The 25319-nt window shown below is 40.9% G+C and overlaps 1 protein-coding gene across 6 annotated transcripts in view; it reads left to right on the forward strand.

Moving 5' to 3' along the window:
* Positions 1-25319, forward strand: part of SNX24 (sorting nexin 24) — a 120753-nt gene that overhangs the window by 86220 nt on the left and 9214 nt on the right. For all 6 annotated transcript variants that reach the window (XM_045571882.1, XM_045571881.1, XM_045571879.1 and 3 more), the window contains one exon: positions 24969-25063. In XM_045571882.1, the coding sequence (XP_045427838.1) occupies positions 24969-25063 (95 nt within the window). The remainder of the gene's footprint in view (positions 1-24968; positions 25064-25319) is intronic.

Genomic DNA, 25319 nt, shown 5'->3' on the forward strand with positions numbered 1-25319 from the left:
GACCAAAATACAGGAAAACCTGGCAATCAATCGAAGTTAGAGGAAACAAGCAAGTAGAAAATCTTTTTATAGTTGAAGTTTTTTAAAGCCTTATTTGAGTATAAGAAACTATATCATTTATTCCCATAACCACAACTTCCTATTGTCCTCTTCGTGGGAAGACAGATCACATAAGTTTAGTAATCCTGCGGGATGTTCGCCAGCCAAGGAAATTTGCTGTAGAACCGTAGGGATGACCCTCCCTCCTCCAGATGGATGCTGTGTATGTCCCATTGGCACACAAAAGGCTGCTAAGCCTCCCCTGGTCAGCCTCTGCCAGCCCTTTCTGCCGGTAATTGCATTGTTCCACGTCTTTATCAAGGCATCCCTGGCCGGCGAGTTTTTGGAAGGGACAAGTGTCAAGGATGAGAAGCCACAGTGAAGTGGCCGTGACTGAGCAGAGATTGCACTGCTCAGGTCATTCTACGAAACTTGTCAGTTTGCTTCCCAAATAAATGCCTAGAGTGCGTAAAACACGGAGCACAGTGACCCCAGGAAGAAAAATCAATTGCAGTTCATATTTCATACGCCTGTAATTGCTTGTGGAAGCATGGCAGCCGTTGGTGTGCAGGCAGCTTTCCTCTCCTCTTGCTGCCTTTCTTTTCTCATTTCTGCTGGTCGTGTCTCTCACATGCTCTGCCTTAGAGTGACGTGCAATCTTGGGCTTGTTTTCTGTGTCCACATTACCATTCTCAGTACGGGCGCCCTGAGCTGGATTGGACCAGTGCATTGAGCTGTAGACAAGCATAGACCATGCACTAGAAATGGCTGTTTTGCTTTGAGATTCTTGAAGGTTTGGGTGTTTGGTTATTTGTCTACCGTATTTGTTTTGTTTTTGTGGCGGTGGGGTTCTGGAAAGAATCAGAATAGTTATTTTATGAGGGTTTTAAACTTCAAAATTCAGAGGGTTGTTTCGGTGTGTGGTTATGATCTTAAATGCTTTTTTTTTTTTTTTTTTTTAATCCGGACAGGAGATTCATCATACCTGCTCCTTTTGAAAATCACCCAATCTGTCTATCCCATCCACCCCTCTTGCTCTGAGCCTCCTCCATGCCCACCCCACCTCGTTCTCATGTGAAGCTGCTTTTGGACCCGTAGCCCTTCTGTGGACTGAGATGTCATAGGGCTGGAGAAAATGCTGCTTACTTTATGGATTACTGTTAGGTCAACAAAACTTTGGCAGCATTGATTAACTTGACAGTGAGTACAGCAGTACATTTATCACTTATGGCTGTGCTGTAGAAAATCTAATAAGAGGCAAACAATTCCCTTTAGAGCAGTAACAGGTTCACTGTGGCTAACGGTGCATGCCCTGGAAATCTCTGCCTTTAAATTACCCCCTGGCCGCTGCTGGGTCATTGACTCAGAGCCACTACACTTCTATAGCCATGGTGGTGTTATTAATTTCATCACTGTTATTTGACTAAAAAAATATTTAAACTATAACATTCCTAGTGTGCATTTTAAAATCTGAGGAGTCAAGTTAGATACATTTCCAGAATGATGATTTTAAAATAAAAGCCAGAAATAAAGAGCTCTGTTGTATGAAGCTAGAAAGATCACAAGGAAAATCACTTCCCACAGTCGGAGCTGTATAATTTAGTTTGTTTCATAATGGAGAACTTTGGGAAATGTTAGCCTCAACTAAATACTTAGGAGGAGTATTTGCAGTCATCTTTGGTGTGAAATGAATAGAAACATGTGGTGATAGAAATTGGATGAGATTTTTAATTTTTATTTTTCTTCATACTAAAGATATCTCATTAAGACTTTTAATGCTTACCTATTATCCTTCTTCAGAGTGAACAGCATCACACATTTTCCCCATGTATCATTTAGATCTTTAGGAGGGAGGACAAAATACATTTACTGGATGACACATTATATGTAATGACCAGAGAGGCAAGTGTAAATGTGATGAATATAGTAGATTAGGGTAAGGAAGAAAAAGGTTGGTTAGGTTTTTAACCTGTGTTCTAATCCTTTTCTGGAAAACTAAACAGTATTAGATGAATAAGCAACTCTTGTTTTATATTCTACAGAACGTCTGAAGCCACGGTGAAAGGAAAGCCGCTTTTTCAGGGCAAATCTTATTTCACAGGCAACGATTGGCTTTCTACTAAACTGCTTTTTAGATTTTCCAGAAATATACCTAATTTATCTTTTTTTTTTTTAATTCCTGTGCTGTGCTAAAATTCATAATTCAGCTAGATAGATCTGGTTAAAATGGGGAGGGGGGATGTAGGTTTTTTAATACTTTGTGTTCTGATAGGAAATAGTCTTGAATTGAGAGCTTTGATTCGGTATCATCTGCAAGCTGATATAGTTTTCTTTGTTGGGGGAAAAGGACTCTGCCTGTATCGATTGTCAAGAGGTTTAATATAATAAGGCAGCTTGTGGTCTGACTGAAAGAAACTCTGTGCACAAGAAATCCCCACAGCAGTTTGTTTTTAGAAGAAAAACCGAGTTCACCTGAAGCATGAATACATTGAAAACCAAGCCTGAATGAGAGGACTTAGAAAGAGCCAAAAGGGTTGCTGTCCAAAGGTTCACGTCAATGATCTCATCCAATATTTGTCTTTGAAATTCTAAAAGACACAGAAACCAAAATGACTTTTTCTTGAGCTTTGAGAAGGACTGGCTTGAATCAGTAACATTCAGGCCTGTTGATGTTCGTATTTTGATGTAATTCAATGAGAGTGTGTTTTCTTATGTAATTTGTAGGTTAACTGTAACGTACTTCCTTCTAAAAGGGAGTCTTTTCTGAAAAAAAAGAGCCATGCCGACCACTGTGGATTTCACAGGTTACAAGCAGAGTACCCCCACCAATTGCCCTCCCGAACAGAGGCCGGGTATTGATTAACTATCACGCTGGCATCAGAACTACTCTTAGGATTCAATTTTTTTGTTGTTTTGCATATTTTATTGATCAAAGTGGTAAATGAGCATCAAGCGTGCAAGAAGACGATGAATTGTTTACTTGCATAAAATAACCTTTCAATAAGGGAAGATGCATGGCTTCCACTTTGGTTCTGTTCTGCGGCCCGAAGCAGATGGCATTCAGCTGCTATTGATTTGCTTCCATAGTTAAGGAGCAGCCTGCAACCCTGCATGCCCACTGCATTGTGAAAAAGGGTGTAGGTTTGGGGACCGGGATGGGAGCCAAGAAGGACTGACTACCCTTCCCTAAAATCCTAAGGAAAAGAAATCCTATTTGGAAACCATGAATACCTGCTTAAGCGGCAACCTAATTTAATCATCACATTTGTGCTGGGGCCTTTGAAGTGGTCCTCACTTATGCAGATGTCTCCAGTGAATAACAAAGAGAGTAATAATCGCGGAATACTAATTTTAAGCATGTTTTATTAAAAAAAAAACAAAAACAAACAAACAAACAAAACAACCACAACAAAAAAAACCCTAGATAAAATCTTTTTTGTGTGTTTAGGAATTAGGTAATCTTCAGATATCAGGTAATGTCTACTGCTGAGCCATCTGGCCTTAAACGTAAATGTACACCTAAGTCGTGCGGACTGTTCCCTTTTTTATTCTTAGCTGTGCCTTCTCCATTTATACAACAGTCCACCCACGCCCTCTGTCAGCAATCACATTTGGTTTCAAAATGTCTTCCATAATAGGTAGTTACAGATGTTGAACTTATAAATATTTTCCTTGAATCTGTGTCCAATAATGACTTTACAACTCAAAAACGAAAGGGATCGGCTGACTTACCAATGGTGGCTTTCTTTCCCTTCCAGACTCATTAAATGCTGAAAACTACTTGTCAAAAGCAATGGGAACAAATAGCAAATATGTCCACATACTACACATGTAGTTGTCAGTCAGTAATGCGCATATTAGTGAAGCTTAGTTAAATAACTTAATATTTTTGTATTTGTAATTTCAAATATAAGGAAAATACCATGGATTTATAATGAAGCTGCTCACTCATAGTAACAGAACTTACTAGGTTCTATCTCACAAACTGTTATTACAAATGACTATTCTAAAAGCATTCCCATAACTGTTATTCTTTGTAATAGAAACACTTCATTATAATGTGTTTCCCTTATTTGTGGGGGAGAAGGGCAAGTTCACTCCCAGTGGAGTCCTGAGTGCACGTTAGTTCTGCCTCTTCCCTTTCTGTACCCCTACTGCCCTGGCAATGAAGGTTTTGGGAGGTGAAGATGAATTTACTTTATTTTCTTCTGTAATAAAAGCAGTTGCTCTTCATATTCCCCCCCCCGCCCCCCTTCTGCTATTATCAGAAAAGCCAACTGCTTTCTCAGACCTTCCACACAAGAGACAGGCTCGGAAAGCAGAGGGGTTTAAGGTGAAAGCGGGGGTGTTGAGTGGGGGTGTCCTTGTTGGCCATCGCCATGTTTTACTCACCCAGACAATGAAGCTCTTCTCTTCCTTACTCTTCATGGCTGGGCGAGCAGAACAAGTCTGGAAAGGGGAGTCCTGACAGGGACAGGGCCCCTGGTATCAGCAATGCTCGTGGCTTGTTTCAAACAAGAGCTGCGTCCATGAGGCCAAGAGGCAATCTGCAAACGGAAAGTGCAGATGATGTTGTAGGAGAGACCTTAGAATGCTTCAGAATCAAAACCAAGCTACCAACACCCCATCTGCATGCCAATGTGCTGATGGTGAAAAAAATAAAAGCAGATTATTAAGGTTAAGATTGATTGGTTCAGCCGAGACCGGTTTGGCTCAGTGGATAGAGCGTCGGCCTGCAGACTGAAAGGTCCCGGGTTCGATTCTGGTCAAGGGCATGTACCTTGGTTGTGGGCACATCTCCAGTAGGGGGTGTGCAAGAGGCAGCTGGTCGATGTTTCTCTCTCATCGACGTTTCTAACTTTCTATCCCTCTCAATTCCTCTCTGTGTAAAATCAATAAAATATATATAAAACAAAACAAAACAAAAAAACAATTAGTAACCATTTAAAAAAAAAAAAAGATTGATTGGTTCATTTAGATAGAGGTTATTGCTGAAACCGGTTTGGCTCAGCGGTAGAGCGTCAGTCTGCTGACGGAAAGGTCTCAGGTTCGATTCCGGTCAAGGGCATGTACATTGGTTGTGGGCACATCCCAGGTAGGCGATGTGCAAGAGGCAGCTAGTCGATGTTTCTCTCTCATCGACATTTCTAGCTCTCTATCCCTCTCTCCCTTCTTCTCTGTAAAAAATAAATAAAATATTAAAAAAATAGATAGAGGTTATTATTGAAATCTACTTAAAATTTCTCATTTTGGACTTGTCCTAATTCAGGTAAAACATTTAATTTGGGCCCATTTAGTATTTTTTAGTAGATAGGTACTATTTCTACCTGACATACAATTATGTATACAAAAAGGGGCATGTTTAATTCATCTTTTATTAGGAAAAAAATATTTCTCTCCATTCTCTTGGCAACATCTGACACCAAGCAAGTATCAGGCATACTTAAACAATCTTTTTATTGATCCTAAGAAAAACTTGGTCAGCATCTTACAGTATATATTTAGCCAAATCACTTGACAATTAGACTCTTGAATGTGAGGAAAGACAGAAAAGATACACATTTTTAATAGCTTTACTGGGATATAATCTGCATACCAGAGACCACAGATTGTAAGTGTACAGTACAATCATTTTTAGTAAATTGATAGAGTTCTGTGACCATGGGCACAATCCAATTTTAGAACATTTTTAGCACTCTTCCAAATTTCCCTCATGTCCCCCAAATCTTACTTGTCTGCACAGTTTGAGCAACTTTTATTATAAATTTGAAAATCAAATACATATTAACAATTGGTACTGCCTCTTTTCTTATTCATTAGTCTTTGAATCTCTACTCACCAGTCTGCTTTAAGTTTGGGATGTTATTTGCCCTTGAAATGTACACCACACTGAAAAGTTATGATTGTATCTCAACATGTGGCTGTTGGAACCTGCACTTCCAGTCAGTCAAGAGAATGATACAGACGGAATGAAGTGAGGGGAGAGAAAGGCAGGAAGAAAGTAGTTTAACTCAATCTGTTCACACCTTGGACATTTCCTTTGGAGCACACATTTTCCAGGAAGAGTAGATTATAGAAGTTTCATCCCTGGCTCCTCAGTGGTAGTGACTTCTAAGGGGAAAAGAAAGGGAAACTTACATTTGTTGAGCACCAGCTGTGGGTCCCAGGACTTCTAGGGCTTCCTACCTGCACTGGAAAGGAACTGAAGGAGCTGCTGTGTCGTATTCCACTGCCATTACTCACCTGGAGAAGATTGCAGTCCCATTTGTTTTAGCACATGTTTGATCATATCCCATTGAGCATGTAACAATAGAAGGGTTAGTTTGGTATAGTATTGTAGCAAATTAAACTACTTGTGTATTACAAACATTTAGAATTATAGGCAACTTAATTATTTGATCTACTGGGGGGGGGAAGACTGATGGGTCATCTAGAAATAGTAAGTGATAAGCATTTTTCATGGAATGCAATTTTATAGTTATCAGAATATGTCACATCCTGTCAACAAATGGGGAAAAGATGCTAATGTCTGGTAAATATTTATTGAGCATCTACTACGGGAGTTGCCTGGCACAGAGCAAATTCTGACACATAATCCGTGCCTTTGAGGAATTTGGCTTGGCCACTCAGATATCTAAACAACCACAGTGTTAATGTGTGTGTGAAATAAATGTGTACAGTAATATACAAATACTAAAGGTAGATCAATTTGGTTTGTTACTTGGGTGGTTTAGAGAAATTACTTAGCTTTCAACAAAGCATTTTATCAATAGTAAAATAAACTCTGGCTTTAAACTTAAAAGTAAAAATAGTTAAGTCCATCCACAGAACTTATCTACCACATTATCTACCATGGATAGATAATACATGAAGTATTTGCCTAAGCATTAGATATTTCAATTTGTAAAAATAGTAACTTTTTAAAAGCTATTTCAATAATAATAGTAGTAATAGTAGTTATAATAATAATAATACAAAGTATCACTAGTAATAGTTCTGCTTCTCCAAATAAAATTGTAAATATTTACTTTCAAAGCTCATCTACCAATTTTACTTAGAAATTGAGGAAATCAGACTAAAGGAAGGTTCTATTTTCAATAGATATTTTCTTCTCAATATTTAAAAGAATAATTATTAAATTAGTTCCAAAGACCAAAATAAATGAAATTCATATCTATTGCTAATAAGGAGCTCAAATGTACTTTCTTGATATTGTTCACAGGTGCAATAATTTAAGTTTTATTTTGTTTATTCTTTTCCGTTCCCTTGTTTTTTTCTTTTAAATACAGTATTATTTAAGTTTGCATATACTTCTGACTTCTGCATATCTAAAGGGCATCTTAAGGCAATTAAAAAATGTGAATTTTGCTGAAACTGGTTTGGCTCGTTGGATAGAGCGTCAGCCTGAATACTGAAGGGACCCAGATTTGATTCTGGTCAAGGGCATGTACCTTGGTTTCGGGAACATCCCCAGTAGGGGGTGTGCAAGAGGCAGCTGATCGATGTTTCTCTCTCATCGACCTTTCTAACTCTATCCCTCTTTCTTATTCTCTGTAAAAAATCAATAAAATATATTTTAAAAAGTAAAAAATGCGAATTTTAAGCATTTTTGAATGTTTAGTTCTATTGTATATTATATGCATAAAATAACTATTAACAACTCTGTTCACATCAAAGTCATATTCATTTGAGTTACTGATCAAGGCAGACTTTCAGGCCAAGACCAGGAGTTTAGCTTAGAATGTTAGCATAACTGAAGACCACTGAACAATCCTGAGATCCTTTGGTTTGGTATAGTATTAGCATCAATGTTTTTCCCAGAATAGTCTCTATTTGCATTCATTAGTAAAAAAATATCTATCCTATCAAAACTGGGTTTAGTGGTAGAGAGTTCAAATATCACTCTTCTCTCTGCAGCCCGTTCCCCTTGACAGTCTGTTAAAATGAAAGTCTTAAGTTGGAAGGCAGATTTTCCCCTTTAGATTACTGCTCAGACTTGAAGTGGGCACCTGCTGCTTAATATAATTAGTTTCAAAGGGAATGTCAGATCAGTCCTCAGGAGTTTACTTTGACCCAAATACCCTCATAAGGAAGTACCAGTGCGACAAAACAAGAAAAGTTATCACAGTCGGGAAGCTTTTCACTGCATTGTTTGTTATCCAGGGCATGTTGTAAGAGTTCTAGTTGATGTTTCCTTCAGTTGTTTTCCGGTTGCCAAATTGTGCTCAAGGCAAGATTGTTCTGGCAGATGCCTGTTTTCCTCTTCCCAAAATGAAGATATGGTGGGTTGTATAAAAAAGGGAAAAGAAAAAAAAACATTTGAAATGTTTTTAGCACTTACTATTTAAGAAATTTAAAAATTAAAGACAAATTAAGATTGTTGTTTTTCAACCTGCATTTTTAAAATTAAAAAGTGTACTGAACAAGGCTGTTTCCAGTTTCTCATCAATGAGCTGTAATAGAAGGGTTAAAAAGGCTCTCGTTTGAGTAGCAGGGTACTTCTGACAACAAATGACTGCATCACTGCTCTGTTGGTTTATTTTTCCCAAGACTCAGGCGAGCAGTCACTTATTTTGTTGGTAATTCACCATAAGCCACATCATCGAGTCTCATGACCCTCTTTATCTGTTTCCCTCTGTCATCCTCCTTGGTTGAGTGATGCTTAAATACTCAGCCACACCTTGGCTGTAGAGCTTACAGGAGGGGCTGTGGGCTCACCTCTAGCCAGAGGGTGAAGGGGGAGCAGCTAACCCTTGAAGGACCAAAAGGCTGTGAGAGAAGGAATCACAAGAACCCTACGGGGAGAGATTATACCAGAACTGGGGTGTCCTGAGTACAGCAGAAGGAGGGGCGCTGATGGATCAGAGGCATTTCAGGGAATTGATCATGGTCTCTTAAGCTGGACAAGTTGTGCAGAAATGTCAAAAGGGGCTGATGGAAGTGGTAAAGTTCCAGATCAGTGGATTAGAGGTCTCACTGATAGGCGCGGGGCAACCCCATTGCAAAGAAGGGCTCAGTAAACCAGAGCTAGGTCAGGTCTGAGCTGACTGGCCCACAGAGATAGCTTTGAAGATCTGACTGGATGAGTTCCACACAAAAGTCCAGTAGAACAAATACTTTGGCCTGTGTGTAGTGGTAGAGCATGCATTAAGAGGCCAGGAAGTTACAACATAATTGGATCATATGTAAAGCACAAGCTTTTTATCAGAAGTTAATAATGACAGAAGTAAACCATACAAGAAAATGTCTCCTTTTATTAAATGAGTTATTTATTCAGCTTCTATAATACGTTATTTTTTAAAAGTATATTTTTATTGACTTCAGATAGGAAGAGAGAGAGGGAGAGAGAGAGATACAAACATCAATGATGAGAGAGAATCATTGATCAGCTGTCTCCTGCATGCCTCCTACTGGGGATCAAGCCCACAACCAGAGCATGTGCCCTTGACCAGAATTCATTCCGCAGGCCAATGCTCTATCCACTAAGCCATAATATGTTATTTTTGTTCATCTGGGGCTATAATATGTTATTTTTGTTCATCTTACATTGCCACTACTACTAAGAATAATAATAAATAATAGTGTTTATTAGGTGCTTATAGTATACCAGGCACTTGTATCAGTTTCTTTATAGGCAGGAGTCTTCTTTCATCTTGACTGCCATCTCTGAGGTGGATACCATTAGTGACCCTATTGGAACATAACGGACCTAAAAAACTTGCCTACGATTGTCTGCCTAACACAGCAGACAGATGATTTTAAGTAAATAAATATTCTACAGTGCATGCAGTTCTTGTCAGCTGAAACCACCTCCCTCCCTGGCTCCTTTCCGTGGTGGCACAGTCAGACAGGCTGGGTGAGGGTGGCTGAATAGACCACTGCCTTAGGCGGTTGGGTCAGTGCATAGGGTGGTTAGTACATTGGCCTGAAAAGGTGTATGGCTGTTGTGCACTGGGCCCTCTGTTGTATTTGGCTTTTGTTTTCCTGCACCTCCACCCAGCATCAGTGAGGTCTGGCTCCTCAGCAGCCTGCGCACCAAGGACAGCCATGAGCAGAAACGAACCCAAGTATGCTATCTTCAGACACCAGAGGTGCGGCTCACAACTTATCATTTATTTAATTTTTCAGTAAATAGTGTTTGTCCCTCAAACTGTTGTAAGGTCTTTAGGCTATAAAACTTCTTCTTGGAGATGGAGGTATTCATTTTAACTTGCTAGAGTAAGAGTGTAAACCTTTGCTGCTTTCCTTTAATTGCTCTTAATAGAAAACCGTTAAAAGATCATAAAATTTGTGATTAACAGGACCTGATAAAGTAGAATTGTATTTTCTTCCAGCAGCCAATGCTAAATTATTCCCTGTGGCCCTTTCTGCAGTGGTTTGGACAGCCTTTGTAAAACACGTTTAATGAAACCCGTTTCATTTCCATAGGGATGCTGGCTATGATTTGTTTAACAGGCCCAATTTGGTAGGATATTTTTCTGGATAATCAGCTTACATTTTTCTTTGTTTAGTCTCATCTCATTACCCATATGCTTCATTTCTTTGCTGTTTTGTAGTATGTGTGACACGCTTTTCACATATTAGCCCTTTTCTTGCTTTTTATAAACAGTGTAATGTGTGTGTGAACCTAATTGCTTTATCATTTTTCATAGGCTATTCTGTATGATGTCCACTTTTTTTTAAAAGCAGTAAGTTAAAAATAGACCTTCAGGGTTGATCGTTGATCCTCCTCTCCTTCCCCTCCCTCCCCTCACTCTCCTCCCTTCTTTCCCTCCCCTCCCTCCCTCTTCTCTCCCTCCCTCTTCTCTTCCTTTCTCTTCTCTCCCTCCCTCTTCTCTCTCTCCCTTTTTTCTCTCTCCTTCCCCTCCCTCCCTTCTTTCCATCCTTCCTTATAACAGTATTCTACCCAGCACTAAAGTAGTAAATTAAAAGTAGAATAACAGAGGGTTTTTTTTTTTTTCTTTTCTCCTTTTAAAATAGTATTCTTCCCCGTATTCTGCTCTGTGTGCTAAAAACAGGACGTCACAATCTGCAGAGGCAAGAGGTAAAGGCCAAATAGAAGCACTGAACTAAAGTTTGAATTTATCTTTCTCAAGCATATTCTTTTCTCAAGCATTACCAGGGGAGAGGGGGGTAATTGTGGGTTTGGGTTTATTGACTTCAGATTGTCAATGATTGGATGTCATGATTCTTTTGGCCTTTCTCTCATCACATGATGGCAGCTGAGCTCAGAGATTATGCTCATATTCCCAGCAAGAAGAGGAAAGGGGAGTGAGACAGGCAAAAAGAGGAGGGCTCCAGAGTCTGACCATTATTCACTTTTAGGGAACTTTTTGGATCTTTCTACCCAACGACTTCCACTGACATTTTAGTGACCAGACCTGTATCACATGACAAGGGAGTCTGGGAAAGGTTGGAGAGGGGAGCTCCATATTATCATTGTTTTTTGTTATTATTGTTTGCTTTTATTTAATTAATTTATTTTTTTAGCTTGGCAATTTGCCACACCCCTCCCCCCAGCAATATCCGTGTTCCATTAATAAGAAAGAAGGGGAGAATGGCACTTGGGTAGGCAGCTGGCAGTCTGTTCCTTACATAACCTCCAGCGGCAGAAGGCAGGGAGAGTTCAAGTGTGTCTGCCTAAGTGTGGAGATGCTTTCCATGCAGTCATGTCTATCTCCCAGACACATATGGGAGTCTACATGCAGTCATGTCTACCTCCTGGGCACACATGGGAGTCTACATGCAATCATGTCTACCTCCTGGGCACACATGGGAGTCTACATGCAATCATGTCTACCTCCTGGGCACACATGGGAGTCTACATGCAATCATGTCTACCTCCTGGGTACACATGGGAGTCTACCAGAAAAGGCTGATATAATCTGGAAAAAAACCAGGAAAGGGTCCATGACATTCATTGTTGGATGTAATTCTCTAAATAAACATCTATAATTTAACTCCAAGATATGAGAGGATTTATTTTGAGGTTAGATTTGGGAGAAGGGCTACAGGATGTGTGTGTTTTGTCCATGGGCCCAGAGAGCAGTGTCCTGCTAGGACTTACTGCCCATTGATGAGCAGCAGTGTACACAGGGCCTACTTTCTCACCTTTCAAGCTGTTGTGTTACCTCTCCCTTGGTCTAGTCCCTCAGGGCTATATCCAGCCACCTGTGTTTTATGTGAATAGTGTCACTGACTGCATTTCTTGTTGCAGCCAGGAGGTCAAGGGTTCTTTCTTTAGTATTTCCTACACCAATTTGTGTGTGTGTGTGTGTGTTTTATATTTTATTGATTTTTCACAGAGAGGAAGGGAGAGGGAGAGTTAGAAACATCGATGAGAGAGAAACATCTACTAGCTGCCTCCTGCACACCCCCCACTGGGGATGTGGCAGCAACCAAGGTACATGCCCTTGACCGGAATCTTTCAGTCCGCAGGCTGACGCTCTATCCACTGAGCCAAACCAGTTTTGGCTTGATTTGTTTTTAACTTTAGATCTATGAACTGTCTCTACTAAGGGCCAAATTTCATTCTTTACATCATTTCACTGAGGAATCTCTTCTGCATCTTGAAATAAATCTGTGTCACTCTCGGGCCATTCCTCACTCAGTGTCCCCACTGAGTGCTCTGCACTATGAGCTTTGCTCATCCAGAGTTTTTTAATTCCTGTAAAACATTAACTGCATAACTATAGCATTTAAAGAGGAGACTCCATGATGTGGTGCTTGTAACTGGACAAATGTAAAATGGTGTTGGAGGTCTTTATTTTATATATATATTTTCCAGTACACTGTATCTTAACTATAGTAAGTAAGAATGGGTGTGCCTAACCCTGACCAGTGTCCTCAGTGGTTAGAGCATCGGTCCATGCACTAGAGGGTCTCCAGTTCGATTCCCTGTCAAGGGCACATACCTGGGTTGCAGGTTCAATCCCTGGCTCTGGTCAGGCATGTAGGGGAAGCAACCAATTAATAATGTCTCTCTCACATTAGATATTTCTCTCTCTTTTTTCTCTCTTCCCTCTCAACCCCCTCTTTCCACTCTGTCTATAAAAATAAATCAATGGAAAAAATATCCTCAGGTGAGGATTAACAAAATTTTTTTAAAAAGAAAAAAGAATGTGTACCTAGGAAGGCCTAATCGATCTAAACTATACCACATGAAACTCAGCTGTGCTGGAGCTGGGTCAAAGTGTACAGTATGTAAAGAAAGAGTTTCCGCACCTGGTTTGGCTCAGTGGTTAGAGGTTCACTCTGTGGACTGAAGGGTCCAGGTTTGATTCCAGTCACATGCCTTGGTTGCAGGCTTGATCCCCAGTAGGGGATCTGCAGGAGGCAGCCAATCAATGATTCTCTCTCATCATTGATTGTTTCTATCTCTCTTTCCCTCTCCCTTCTTCTTTGAAATCAATAGAGATATTTTTTTAAATAAATAAATAAAGTAAAGATAATGCTAATTAAATCAGAGAAATAAGCTAGGAGGTAGTTTGGGGAATGTTTAAGGGACTTTAGAGAGCAAATTGTTTCCAAGCACTTTATAAACACTTTAAAACATCAATTCATCAGCATGCATAGGCCATGCTAATTATAAATCTTTCATTAAAAACCAGCCTCTGGAGGTTCTCTCCAGGCAACTTCTGAGCAGCCTGGTTCTGATTACTGTTTCTTCTTTAAAGTAATAAGGAAGCACTTCCATAAACATATCTTATAATTTATATTTAACATAGGGTTCACCCCAGTATTTGAATTACTACATCATTTTTAGTTTGCTTTGTAATACTGCTTCATTCCAATGTGCTGGTCCCTGGACTTCATTTTGACTTAAGTAGATAAGTAGCTAGATTTAATTGCTTTTAGAATTTGTTTTATTCCAATGGATCATCAGCAAAGTAGATTCTGGTGCCGCCAGTCATTTGAGTCACATTGTTACTCAATGTACCGTTAGGTCAGAATTGAAAATGTATAAAATGTGGCTTTAAAGTATTTTCCCCAGTCAAAAAAGAATTAAGTTGGTCAGAGATTGTCAGGTAGGTTGTGAAATGTTATGAGGCCAGACTGATTTGACTCTTGTTTTCATTTTTTCAAATACAGGATATAGATTAATGGAACTTGTTGCCTTTCTTCATCTGGGAGTCTTTATATACTTACTAGTTCCCTGTGCACGAATCTGTGCACCAGTAACTCTCTGCAGGGCCTGGCCACTCCGCACCCACTGCCCAGAGGCTCTCCGCGGCCCAGAGGCCCATCTGCTGCCAGTGTGGAATGCTTGCCTCTTTGCCATGGTGATGAAGCAAGCATTTAGCCAGGCTGCTCATGCTGCCCGTTTTTAGTGGCTGCCACCTTGTGGCTATGGGCGCCGCCATCTTTGTGATGGTTAATTTGCATATTACCCTTTCATTAGATGGGATAAGAATTAGTTGAGATGTTATGATAAACTTAAAATCCAAGAAAAATCAGGAATGTATATGAAGGGAGTCAATTTCAACAGTTCCCTTAAACTTATCTATGAGATAAATTAAAAGTATAAGTACTGTAGAAACATCAATACAGGGTAAAGGATTCCATGGATGAGTGATCAGTGTTTTAGAACCAGTGAGACCTGGGCTCTAATCTTGACTGTCCCCTTACCCCTAAGAAACCTTACATAGGTGATAGCCATTATAAGCCTCAAATTCCTCCTCTACAGAATTTAGTGATAGTGTCTCACAGTATTGTGAAAATTAAGATAGTCTAGCACAGCGTATGCATTAAGTATTATTGCTGTAAACTATATGAAATTTGCAATCTTTGGTAGGTTAAATTGGTGCAAGTTCATATGACTCAACCTAGTATTCATCATATCACATGAAATTATTGTATAATTTTGCCAAAAAAAGCTAACTTAGCCCAACCTGAGGGTTTAGGGAAAGTTTCCTAAGAGAAATAACCCTTGAGCAGAGACTTGAAAGGTAAACAGGAGTTGGCCACTTGAAAAGAGGTAAGAAGGGCACCCTATCTCATAAAGAGTGAATATGCTAATTGGCTTCCACACCATCACAAAGATGGTGGCACCCACAGCCAATAAGAAGGGAATATGTTAATTGACTGCCATGCCCTCAAAGATGGCAATGCCCACAGCCACAAGATGGCAGCATCCTGTCCCCTCAGCCCCACTGGAGCCACAGGCCCAAGGCATACGCAAGCCTAGGATGGTGGCCACCCAGCCATCCAGGGCCGGCTCGAGGTGCAGGTAACCAGGGCCAGCCAAGGCTTGAGCTGCTGGTAGTTGCAGCAGCAGAGGTATGATGGGGGCATTGCCTTCCCCTGACCACCAGGTCGCATCCTACCCCTGAGGGCGCTTTGATTGTGAGAGGGGGCAGGCTGGACTGAGTGCATGAATTTTCATGCATCGGGCCTCTTGTTTCCAATAAAAGGTTTACATCCTCAGAAAAAGTTCAAACTAAACTAAGGTGGACTATTTTAGTAGTGCTGTTTGGATAGATTGGGCCTTTTCTGGCTGTTACAAATTCTTATTGCACTGTAGTCAGAGGTATAGCCTACTGGCCTAGGACAATATATTCTTAATCAGAAAAAAAAAAAAAATACTTGTGCATAACACCCCAGTATCTGCACATTTAATAAGAGGCTGTATGCATGTACTACTAAAAATCCATACATTAAAATTAGAAAAGATAGATTTATTTGTATTTTTAAAATCTAAAATAAGTAGACATGCTAATATTTGTATTCCTGAGTCACAGTTAACGGTCTAGCCTAATCCCCCACATGTCTATTACCTACTTTGGAGACCACTGGCATAAAGAAACATACACTGACATGGGCAAAAGTCTTCCTAATGCTTCTCAACCATGTTTTGTGAGACTTCATGTTTTTTGTTTGTTTGTTTGTTTGTTTTTCAGCATCTGTATGGTCTCAGAACCCCTAATCTAAAAACAATGTAATCATTGGCTTAACGCTTATATATCCCTGGCATCCAAGTCAAGGAGCTGATTCCTAGGAGAAGTAAAACCACTCCTGGGGGACATACCTTGGGCCTGGGCTGGCCCATCCCACAGATGCAGACCTGTTAGTACTGAGCTCATGGGTCAAAACTACAAAACAGAAGAAAATAAACAGCTATGAGTGATTGTCAACAGACAGAAAATAGCAAGATTAAATCCCAAGAACAACTATAACTTCAGAGACATCCAACATAAAAATGTCTAAAGTAATTAAAGGAATAGGAAAAGATCAGTAACCTAAGAAAACAAGACCGGATTTGAAAAGGAACCAAAAATGAAAATGGAATCATTAGCGTTAACTCAATGGCTTGATGAAGAAGCAGGTTTGAGGCAGCCCAGGGGGTGAATATGCACGGTCCCTGGGTCTGAGGAGCACTCCTGCTGTTCCAGTTGCAGCCAAAGTATAGGTCAGGCTGTGTTAGGTGTACCTACATGCCCCACTTACCACTCACCCAGCTGACACCCTCGATGGCCCCAAATCCAGAAGGGAAAGAGCAAAATCCTCCTCCTGACCCTGAAGCCCCGCCCAGCCCGTCCAGCTCAGGCTCTCCTGCCTTAGTGCTCAGCTTCATTGTTTTCTTAGGCTCAGCCACACCGCTGCCCTTCTGTTCTTCCAGAACCACGTCCACCCTCCACAGGCCTTTGACCAGGCTGTGCTTTGTGTCGGAAATATCCCATTCCTCTAATCCTGTTGGTTCCATCATCTACCGGCTGTAGGACTGCCTTCCTGGGGAAGCTTTCCTTCACCCCACAGGTTAATGAAGTGCTTTGTTACTAACCTTTTATTTTTATTTATTTATTTTTAAAAATATATATTTTATTGATTTTTTACAGAGAGGAAGGGAGAGGGATAGAGAGCTAGAAATGTCGATGAGAGAGAAACATCAACCAGCCGCCTCCTGCACACCCCCTACTGGGGATGTGTGCGCAACCAACGCACATGCCCTTGACCAGATTCAAACATGGGACCTTTCAGTCCACAGACCAACACTCTACCACTGAGCCAAACCGGTTTCGACTGTTACTAACCTTTTAGTCAGCAGCCTACTCCCCTGTAAGGTACTTGTGTCAGGTTGTAAGCTCACATTCGTCGCTGTGATTATTGGACACTGTCCATCTTCCCCACAAGACTAGAAGGCCTGGGAGGGCGGGATCACATTTGTTTTACTAGCCATCGAGCCAGTGGTTGTACCTCGTAGGTGTGAAATAAGCATTTTATAGGAATAAATATTCCAGAACACAATTTTTGACACTAAAATAGCTCAAACGATGGTTTTGACGCTTTCTATTGTTCCATGGTTAGTTCTGCCTTTTTTGCCATCGAATCACAAATGCTGTTTCCTCTTTCCAATTGTTCTGAAGGGAAATTACATTATTTCTTTCCATAGAGACTTGACCATGTCAAATGGGCCCTCGTCAGCATCCAGCGTTGGGTGCGGGTCCCCGGATCTCTTGCAGGACAGTCAATAAAGGCCTGTGAGACCGCAACAGATGTCTGTTGGAATTCTATAAACAGTACAGTTTTTCCAGGCATGGAGCAGACATGTCCGGGGGACAGTCTCTCTTATTTTATTTATTTTTAAAATTTTATTGATTATGGTCTCACATAATTGTCCTTATCCCCCCATTCCCATCCCAAACCCCTCCCTACGTATGCCCCCACCCCCCTGTTGTCCATGACCACTGGCTAGGCCCATATGCACACATACAAGTCCTTTGGTTGATCTTTCCCCCTTACCCCCACCCTCCTGTACTTTCCATCTGAGGTTTGAGAGTCTGATCGCTGCTTCTCTTTCTCTGGATCTGTTTTTGTTCATCAGTTTATGTTGTTCATTATTTCCTCTAGATGTGTGAGATCATGTGATCCAAGAAATACCCTTGTAAGAACCGAAACTGAGACAAACCATAATGGTTATGCTGAGAGGCAAATAAATCAGTCTGTAGTGAATTCCTTTCTGGGCAGTCTCTCTTATTAAGCGTGCGCAGTGCAGTGGGGTCTTCAGAAGCCACATCTGATATTTAGGTTTGAGGAGGTCATGAGCCTTTGTATTATAGGTGTATTTACTGGCTGGCTTTTTAAAAGTGGTCCTTTGATCACCTTACCGCAGCTCCTTTTGTGAACTTGTGAGCAAGTGGCGGGTGCGGGTAAGCGAAGACTGAGGACGGCAGAGCCTTGTGCGCTGGCAAGTTTCGGTCCCGGGGGACGCGGATCCCGCAGCCCACTCACCACAGTGAGGAGTATCGATTTTTCTCCCTCCTTGCTCTCCGCTGCACCTCCGAAGTAGGTGCGCTATGAAGCATCTTTCCTGGCGAGGCGAGGAAAAGCCGTCATGAACTTCATCACCCCAGCAATCGGCCGTTTCAAATTAAACTAGATGGGATAGAAAAAGGGCCTGCAAGACTCAGGGAAACCTCCCGCCTTTGATGAGTTCCCTGGCTTTTGTGACAGAGCGCTTCCCTGCTGTTGATAACAAACCTTGATAGACAAGGGGAAGAAATGTGGGTTTGTTTGTATGTGGTTTTTTAAAAAAATCTTTTGAAAGGAGAATAAGAGGATCAAATCCGTGAAGACAGCACATCTCTGCGTAGCGATCTCGGAAGGTTAGCCAAGTGGTCGTGTCCAAGTTTTCAATAAGGATGTTCCGTTCCCGTTATAATTGGCTGCTGGGTAGGTTTGGATCTAACGAGAATGCCAGCGTTCGATTTCCCCGTGTCCTCGGTGGAGATGTGTCACCGTGTATGCTCGCCGCAGTGACAATTTTCTAAAATGGAAACTCGTGGGAAATCATTACGGTGTTTATACGTCTCCCCTGTCGGACGGCTTTGTCCTGTGATATTTTCCCGGTGTTTTCCGCTGCATGATGGCACCTCCGGAAGGTTAAGGCAGAACAAGTCCCTCCGTAATTTTGTGAGCGCATTTTACTTACCGGAGAAGAAAAGATAACTGACAATTAAGTGTTTGGGATGTCACAGAAAGAGCATGTGCAACTAATCAATGGGATCCTTTGGGAACGTGATTTTATAAAGCTGATAAGGTGGAAAAATTGGGGTTTTGTGATTTGTGCTACATGATGATAATTGCACCTCGTCAATAAGAGACATTTTTTCTGGCGTAAACATTGAGCTTGCAAGAGAAACTGGTAGCAATGCAATTGTTTTTCTGTTCAATTCTGGAAATTTTTTTGGTAAATATTTTTGTAGAGCATGAGATTCCCCCCCCACCACCATATTTCTAGAATGGTATTACTAAAGGAATATCTGTTTATTTTAAAAAAAGTCATGTATTCTTCTGAAAATGAGTAACATTATGTGAAGAATTATATATATATGTATATATATGTATATATACATATATATGTGTGTGTATACACATATATACACATACACATATATATGTATATATGTGTGTGTATATACACACAGGAATTTCTTTAGTGAGTTTTTCCGGACATTCTCTAGCACCTCCAGGCTGCATGTGTCTGACAGAGCAACTAACAACATTCCGCGCCCAGGATGCTTAGCAGCTCTTAGAATGCCTGTTCTTCCCATGCACGTGCCAATTTGCTTTGTTTTACTGCACGTGTTCCAGTTAGAGAAGACTTCTCCGCTGGTTTGGACAGTACTTTCTTCTTCCCGCAGCTTTGAAAAACCATCACCCTCCTTAACAGAACGGTTACTTAACATAAAGACCACCTACCCCCTGGGCCCTCCCTGCCTCATTCCCCGCTTGGCGCCCCTCTGGGCGACCTCCTCCTCTGGACGAAGATCGTGCTGCCTTCAGCGGAGGGTGGGGGTCGCTCAGCTCCGTTTCCACTTGTACCGAAACAGCTCCTCAGTATTACACCAGTAAATTTTAATTTGATGAGATATAGTTTCAACTTTTTCTTCAACTTGTCACGTTCATTTTTGAATGCTGATGTTTCATTGCATACATTAGATGCCCGGCCATGTGTCCAAGCTTGCCTGCAATGTCAGAACTCTGCCTTCAGTTGTTAGCTAAAGAATTATACCCTGGCCAGGTTGCTCAGTGATTAGAATGTCGGCCCTCAGACTGAGGGTCATGGGTTGGGTTCCTGTCAAGGGCACTTACCTCAGTTGCAGGCTCGATCCCCACCCTGATCAGGGAGTGTGCAGGAAGCAACCAATCGATGTGTTTCTCTCACATGGATGTTATTCTCTGTAAAAACAATGAAAAAAATATCCTCTGGTGAGGATTAACAAAAAAAATTTAATCCTATATAATAAAAGCCTAATATGCTAAGTGCCCAGTCATCCAGTCGTCCATTCAACCAATCAAAGCATAATATGCTAATGATATGCTAAGGACACTCAACTGCTCTTTATGATGTGCACTGACCACCAGGGGCCAGATACTTCGACCGGTAGGTTAGCTTGCTGCTCATTGGGACTGAGCAAGATGGTTGGACAATGCCTTAAAGCCCTCCTGCAGCCCCTCCCCAGCTGGCTAACCTCCCTCGGCCCTGATCATGCACTGGTGGGGTCCCTCAGCCTGGCCTGTGCCCTCTCACAATCTGGGACCCCTTGGGGAATGTTGGAGAGCTGGTGTTGGCCCGATCCCACAAGCAAGGCCAAGGGACCCCACTGGTGCACAAATTTGTGCACTGGGCCTCTAGTTAAATTATAAAACAATTAGGTAGCCGCAGTCTGGGACCCATCACTGCTCAGCAGTTCAAAATGCAGGGATAGTACCAGAGCCCCTCAGCCATAATAGCAGGGGTAGTACTACTAGCATGGGCAGTTCCTGAGGCCCTCAATCATACTCTGACTCTGCAGTAATCGAATTGAAAGCATATTCTCCTGCATGTTTGGCTAACTTTGGGGACCCTTCACACCACAGATGGTTGACGTGTGGGGTTACATACAGAAGACTCAGAACCCATGGATATGAACTACTTTAGAAATTTGGTGCAGCATTAGATTTTGGACTTTCAGAAAGAATCCTTCACCAGGAGAGCCTCACTGGTGGACAGGTATTTTCCACCACAGCTCAGAGCTGAAAGCGCTCACGAGTTTTAATAGCAGGACACACACTCTAGTGCACGTGTCAAACACAAGGCCCGCGGGCCAAATCTGTCCCGCCAGGCCTTGCAATGTGGCCCGCACCGCGCTGTCATCACTGCACTCTGCTGCGTTTCCATCACAATGACAGTTTATGACTGTTCATTAAACCATTCTGCCCGCGATTTAGGCTGGATTTTAGATTTTGGCCCCTTCTCTGATTGAGTTCGACACCCCTACGAGTGGTTTCTCATGGACAAAGGAGGAGGAAAGTGAGCAAGAAGGCAGCCATCCTTGGGGCACTGGCAGGCGAGCCCACCCAGCAATGCTGCAGGCCCCAGACCATGGGGGAGCTAACAGCAGGGGTCCTGGGCTGGGCTGTCTGGAACCTCTGGCACTGTCAGCACAATTACAAATGTGTGTGTCCTTTTCAGCAAGCAAGATCCTCAGCTCTCATCCAGTTTTCAAAGGGATCCATGAGTCATTGAGGGCAAGGAGCCCTGATTGCTAGATGGACAATAATCCAAACTTCCAAACCCGATAAAATAGGTTGGTGGCAATTGAGACAACAAAAAGAGTCAAAGGAAACAAATTAGCATTTATTGAATGTTAATTATGTGCCAGAGACTCTTGGAGACATCATCCAATCCTCCCAATAACCCTCTAAGTAGAGGAAGTATTTGAGCCCAGGTCTTGCTTTTAAGCTTCCTACTACACAACACTGCCTCTCTAAAGAATGAACATGACTGGCCATTGAAGATAAATCACAGATAAAGAGAAGCAAGCTAAAACAATGGGGAAATAAGATTAGATATTGAACAATTGTGTGTGTGTGTGTGTGTATATATATATATATATATATATATATATATATATATATATAATTCATTTATTTATTTATTTATTTATTTTAAAGAGCTTATCTACTGAATAAAGTTGGCTGATTTAGCCCAGACTATGGTCCCAAACATGTGGGATGGCCCTGGGGTGCAGCTTCTAGAGGAAATGATTTTCCTTGAGCAAAAGCTTTTAAAGAAACTGAAGATGTAAATGGATAATGTGAGCCCCACTTCACTGTTGGGTATCTCGCGGATGAGCTCTTGTGTTTATAAACCAAAAAGTTTTGTTGAACCTCTTTTGCATGTCTCTACCAATTCATGACATCATTCACTTACATATATCGTATTACATTAGGTACATTCTCCTGTATTATACTATCAATATATCTCTGCTTGGGCTTATGGATTATTTTCTTACAAACTTTCTTAGCAAAATTTAAGAATACTCTTACCATGTAACTGAGTGCTTACTTAACCAATCCCTCAGTGCCACTTAGTTGATAATTATAAATCCTGAAATCCATATTGGCCATTGCTTTGTGGAAAATATTATATGAGCATATCAAGTGAACATTCAACAGAAATGCTCACAAATTGCTAGAGGTTTCTATATTTCTTTTTAAAAAACAAAAACAAAACAGTATATATTACCTAAAACAATGCCATCATCTGTTTGGAATACTCTGTTTGGGGAGGCTGAGCAGGATTCATTCCTGTCCTGGTGTTGCAGTGTAAACAGCTTTTTGCCTGTCTTTTGTCATTAATGATCATGCTGGAGATGTAGCCAGTGCATTGTAAGCCAATCTGTCAAGGCAAATAAACAATTCACCTTGTTAAAATTCCCTAAATCTTGCATTAATAAAACCAAAGTAACCCCCTGAACACTCAAGAGATGTCTTCCTCCATACTACAGTGATGGATGACATGTCTAAAGATCCTGGAAATTAAGTAGTTCAGGTCATTAAAAGTGTCCCACACTTGTTATTGATTTAATTTATTTTAAAAGGTGGGGGTGGAGATAAGAATGTTACAGGCCCCCTCCCCATTTTTTTAATCTGAAAGCTACCACTTGTACACATAATTAAAATTATTGCTTGGGTTTTATTTGTTACAACATTAAGCTTTTTTTTATTCAAACACATATTATGTTATTCTCTTAACCTGATATCTAGAAACAAGTAGATAATCATTGTAACTCATGTTATGGCAAAAAAAAAAAAAAAAAAAAAAAATCCTTGGAGCTTCGTTTGTATGATGGTGCCTGGAACCTAGAGTTCTGGGCACTGAAATAATGACCTTTTGGATAGCCCAAAATATTGTCAGGTAGATAAAAGTTCAGATGAAGGTCAAATGATTTGAAGGAAATTAACTAAAATAGTAATGAAAGTATGCCTCTGGATAGAGGAATATTTTTTCTCTATTTTATGAATGTTTCCTTTTTTCTACTTTTATAATAAAGAAAAGAGTAAGCATTTAGATAGATGGGAGGGTGGGTGGGCAGGTGGATGGGTAGATGGGACAATATTTGGAAGTGGTAGAGTTTTTCACTTACATGTCCCTATAGTCTAAGGAAGTTTAGGTTATGTGAGTTGTCTACTTTTTTGTCACCAATTTTCTCTACTAGCCCATACTCTACTGGACTGTTGTACTCACTACCATATCCCAGTGCCTAATAGAATAGATGCAATTTGCTTATTTAATAGATAAAGTATGACCCCCAAGTATCTTTCTTTTTGTTTCTTGTTTATTCCTTAATCTTCAGCGGGCACATGGGCTGTGTAAGGACTAGTAACAGCCTCAGACAGGACTGAGATGACCCCTTTCCAAGGACTGAACAGCAGGAGGGTTGAGCACTGGTACAGAGGTCAGACTGCTAGGACGGGCAACCTATATAGTTGCTCACTCCATTCAAATGTCTGAACTGGGTAACAGTATTCTGGAACTGTATGAAATGGGGTAGCTCACTATGTGAATTAGAGCAAAAAACAATACGTGAAATTATATATATATACACACACAAGACACACATCATTTGACCTTCTTTTGTCATGTTATGTACCATATGCATCACCCTGCAGAGCTGTTCCTGATCAGCTATGTGAATGGTATTTCACCATTATTCTCATTGTTCTTTAAACAACTTGTTGGGGGAAAACAGCCTTGGTACATTGTGAAAATGACCCTTGGCAAATTATGAAAATGATCCTTGAAAATAGTTATATTAATTTCAGAGATTAATTTCATTTATTGATGCTTTTTTCATGATCTTTTCAAAAAAGGAGGGAGCGGCAAATGTGCAGTCAGTTGGAAGGTTTGGCCGACTCTTAAAAATAGATATGTATGAGAATATACTTTACAGTTGTCCACTAAATTTCTCCTTGAAATTGCATACTTTGGGTACCTGAGAACAGACATGGTTATGCTCTTTAGCAGAGCTCTATAAATGGAACAACTCTGTGGATTTGTTCATCATATAGGCTGATTTACACTTAGTGGTAAAGTTGTTACACTTTAAGTGGAACTGTCCAAATAGCAATAAATGTTAGTTGATCCTATTGTTGAAACCGGTGATAGCTATTTAAAAAAAAAAAGTCATGTCTAGTATTTCCTAAACAGTAGTGGTCTCTTGTAGCACATGAACATGTAAGCATGTGCACACATGCACACACTCCAGACCATCTTATCACTCAGGAAGGAAAGTCTGAGGTACATAGTATGGCAGTATTGTTATGTTCCTAGGTTTTTTAAATGCTCACTCTGGACTATAATCCCCTCAAAGGCAGGAACTATACCTACCTGGAATCCCGCTGGGTTGCCCTCTTAACATCTGAATAGCAGATGCTTTGTAAATCCTGTTTGGGTGAAAGAATAGGGAAAAAGGAGCATGTGCTGACATTGAGTAGTACATGTGTGGGTCTGAATTTCTGTGAAATTCTTGACGGGACCACACCTCCTATGATGGTGAGGAACGATGCTGGTAAGAACTTTGATGGATGGTTATGACTTTTTGAAATAGTTTATTTGATTGATTGCCTAGCAAACTTTCTAAATCTGCCTTCTGCTTTCACAGGCTGTCATTTTAGAAAACGAAGAACTTCCCAAACTGTTTCTTGATTTCCTAAACATACGGCACTTGCCATCTCTACCAAAGGCGGAGAGTTGTGGGTAAGCATTGCTGTTTACTTATTGGACATGTATTTTATGTTACTCGTCAATCACTTATTGGCCTGACAAATCTCCCACAGCAGGGGCAGCCTGGCCACACCCATCCTTTGGCCTGGGACAGCACTCTTGCTCGCCCCCTACTTGTAGTCAAAGGAATTTCTCCTGAGCCTTCCCCAGATTGTGGCCAGTGACCGGTGACCAGTAACTCAGGATTAGATTTAAGGACCTGACTTTTTAAATTATGCTACTACACAGA

Source organism: Pipistrellus kuhlii, unplaced genomic scaffold, assembly GCF_014108245.1.
Source record: "Pipistrellus kuhlii isolate mPipKuh1 unplaced genomic scaffold, mPipKuh1.p scaffold_m20_p_4, whole genome shotgun sequence".
Lineage (NCBI taxonomy): Eukaryota > Metazoa > Chordata > Mammalia > Chiroptera > Vespertilionidae > Pipistrellus > Pipistrellus kuhlii.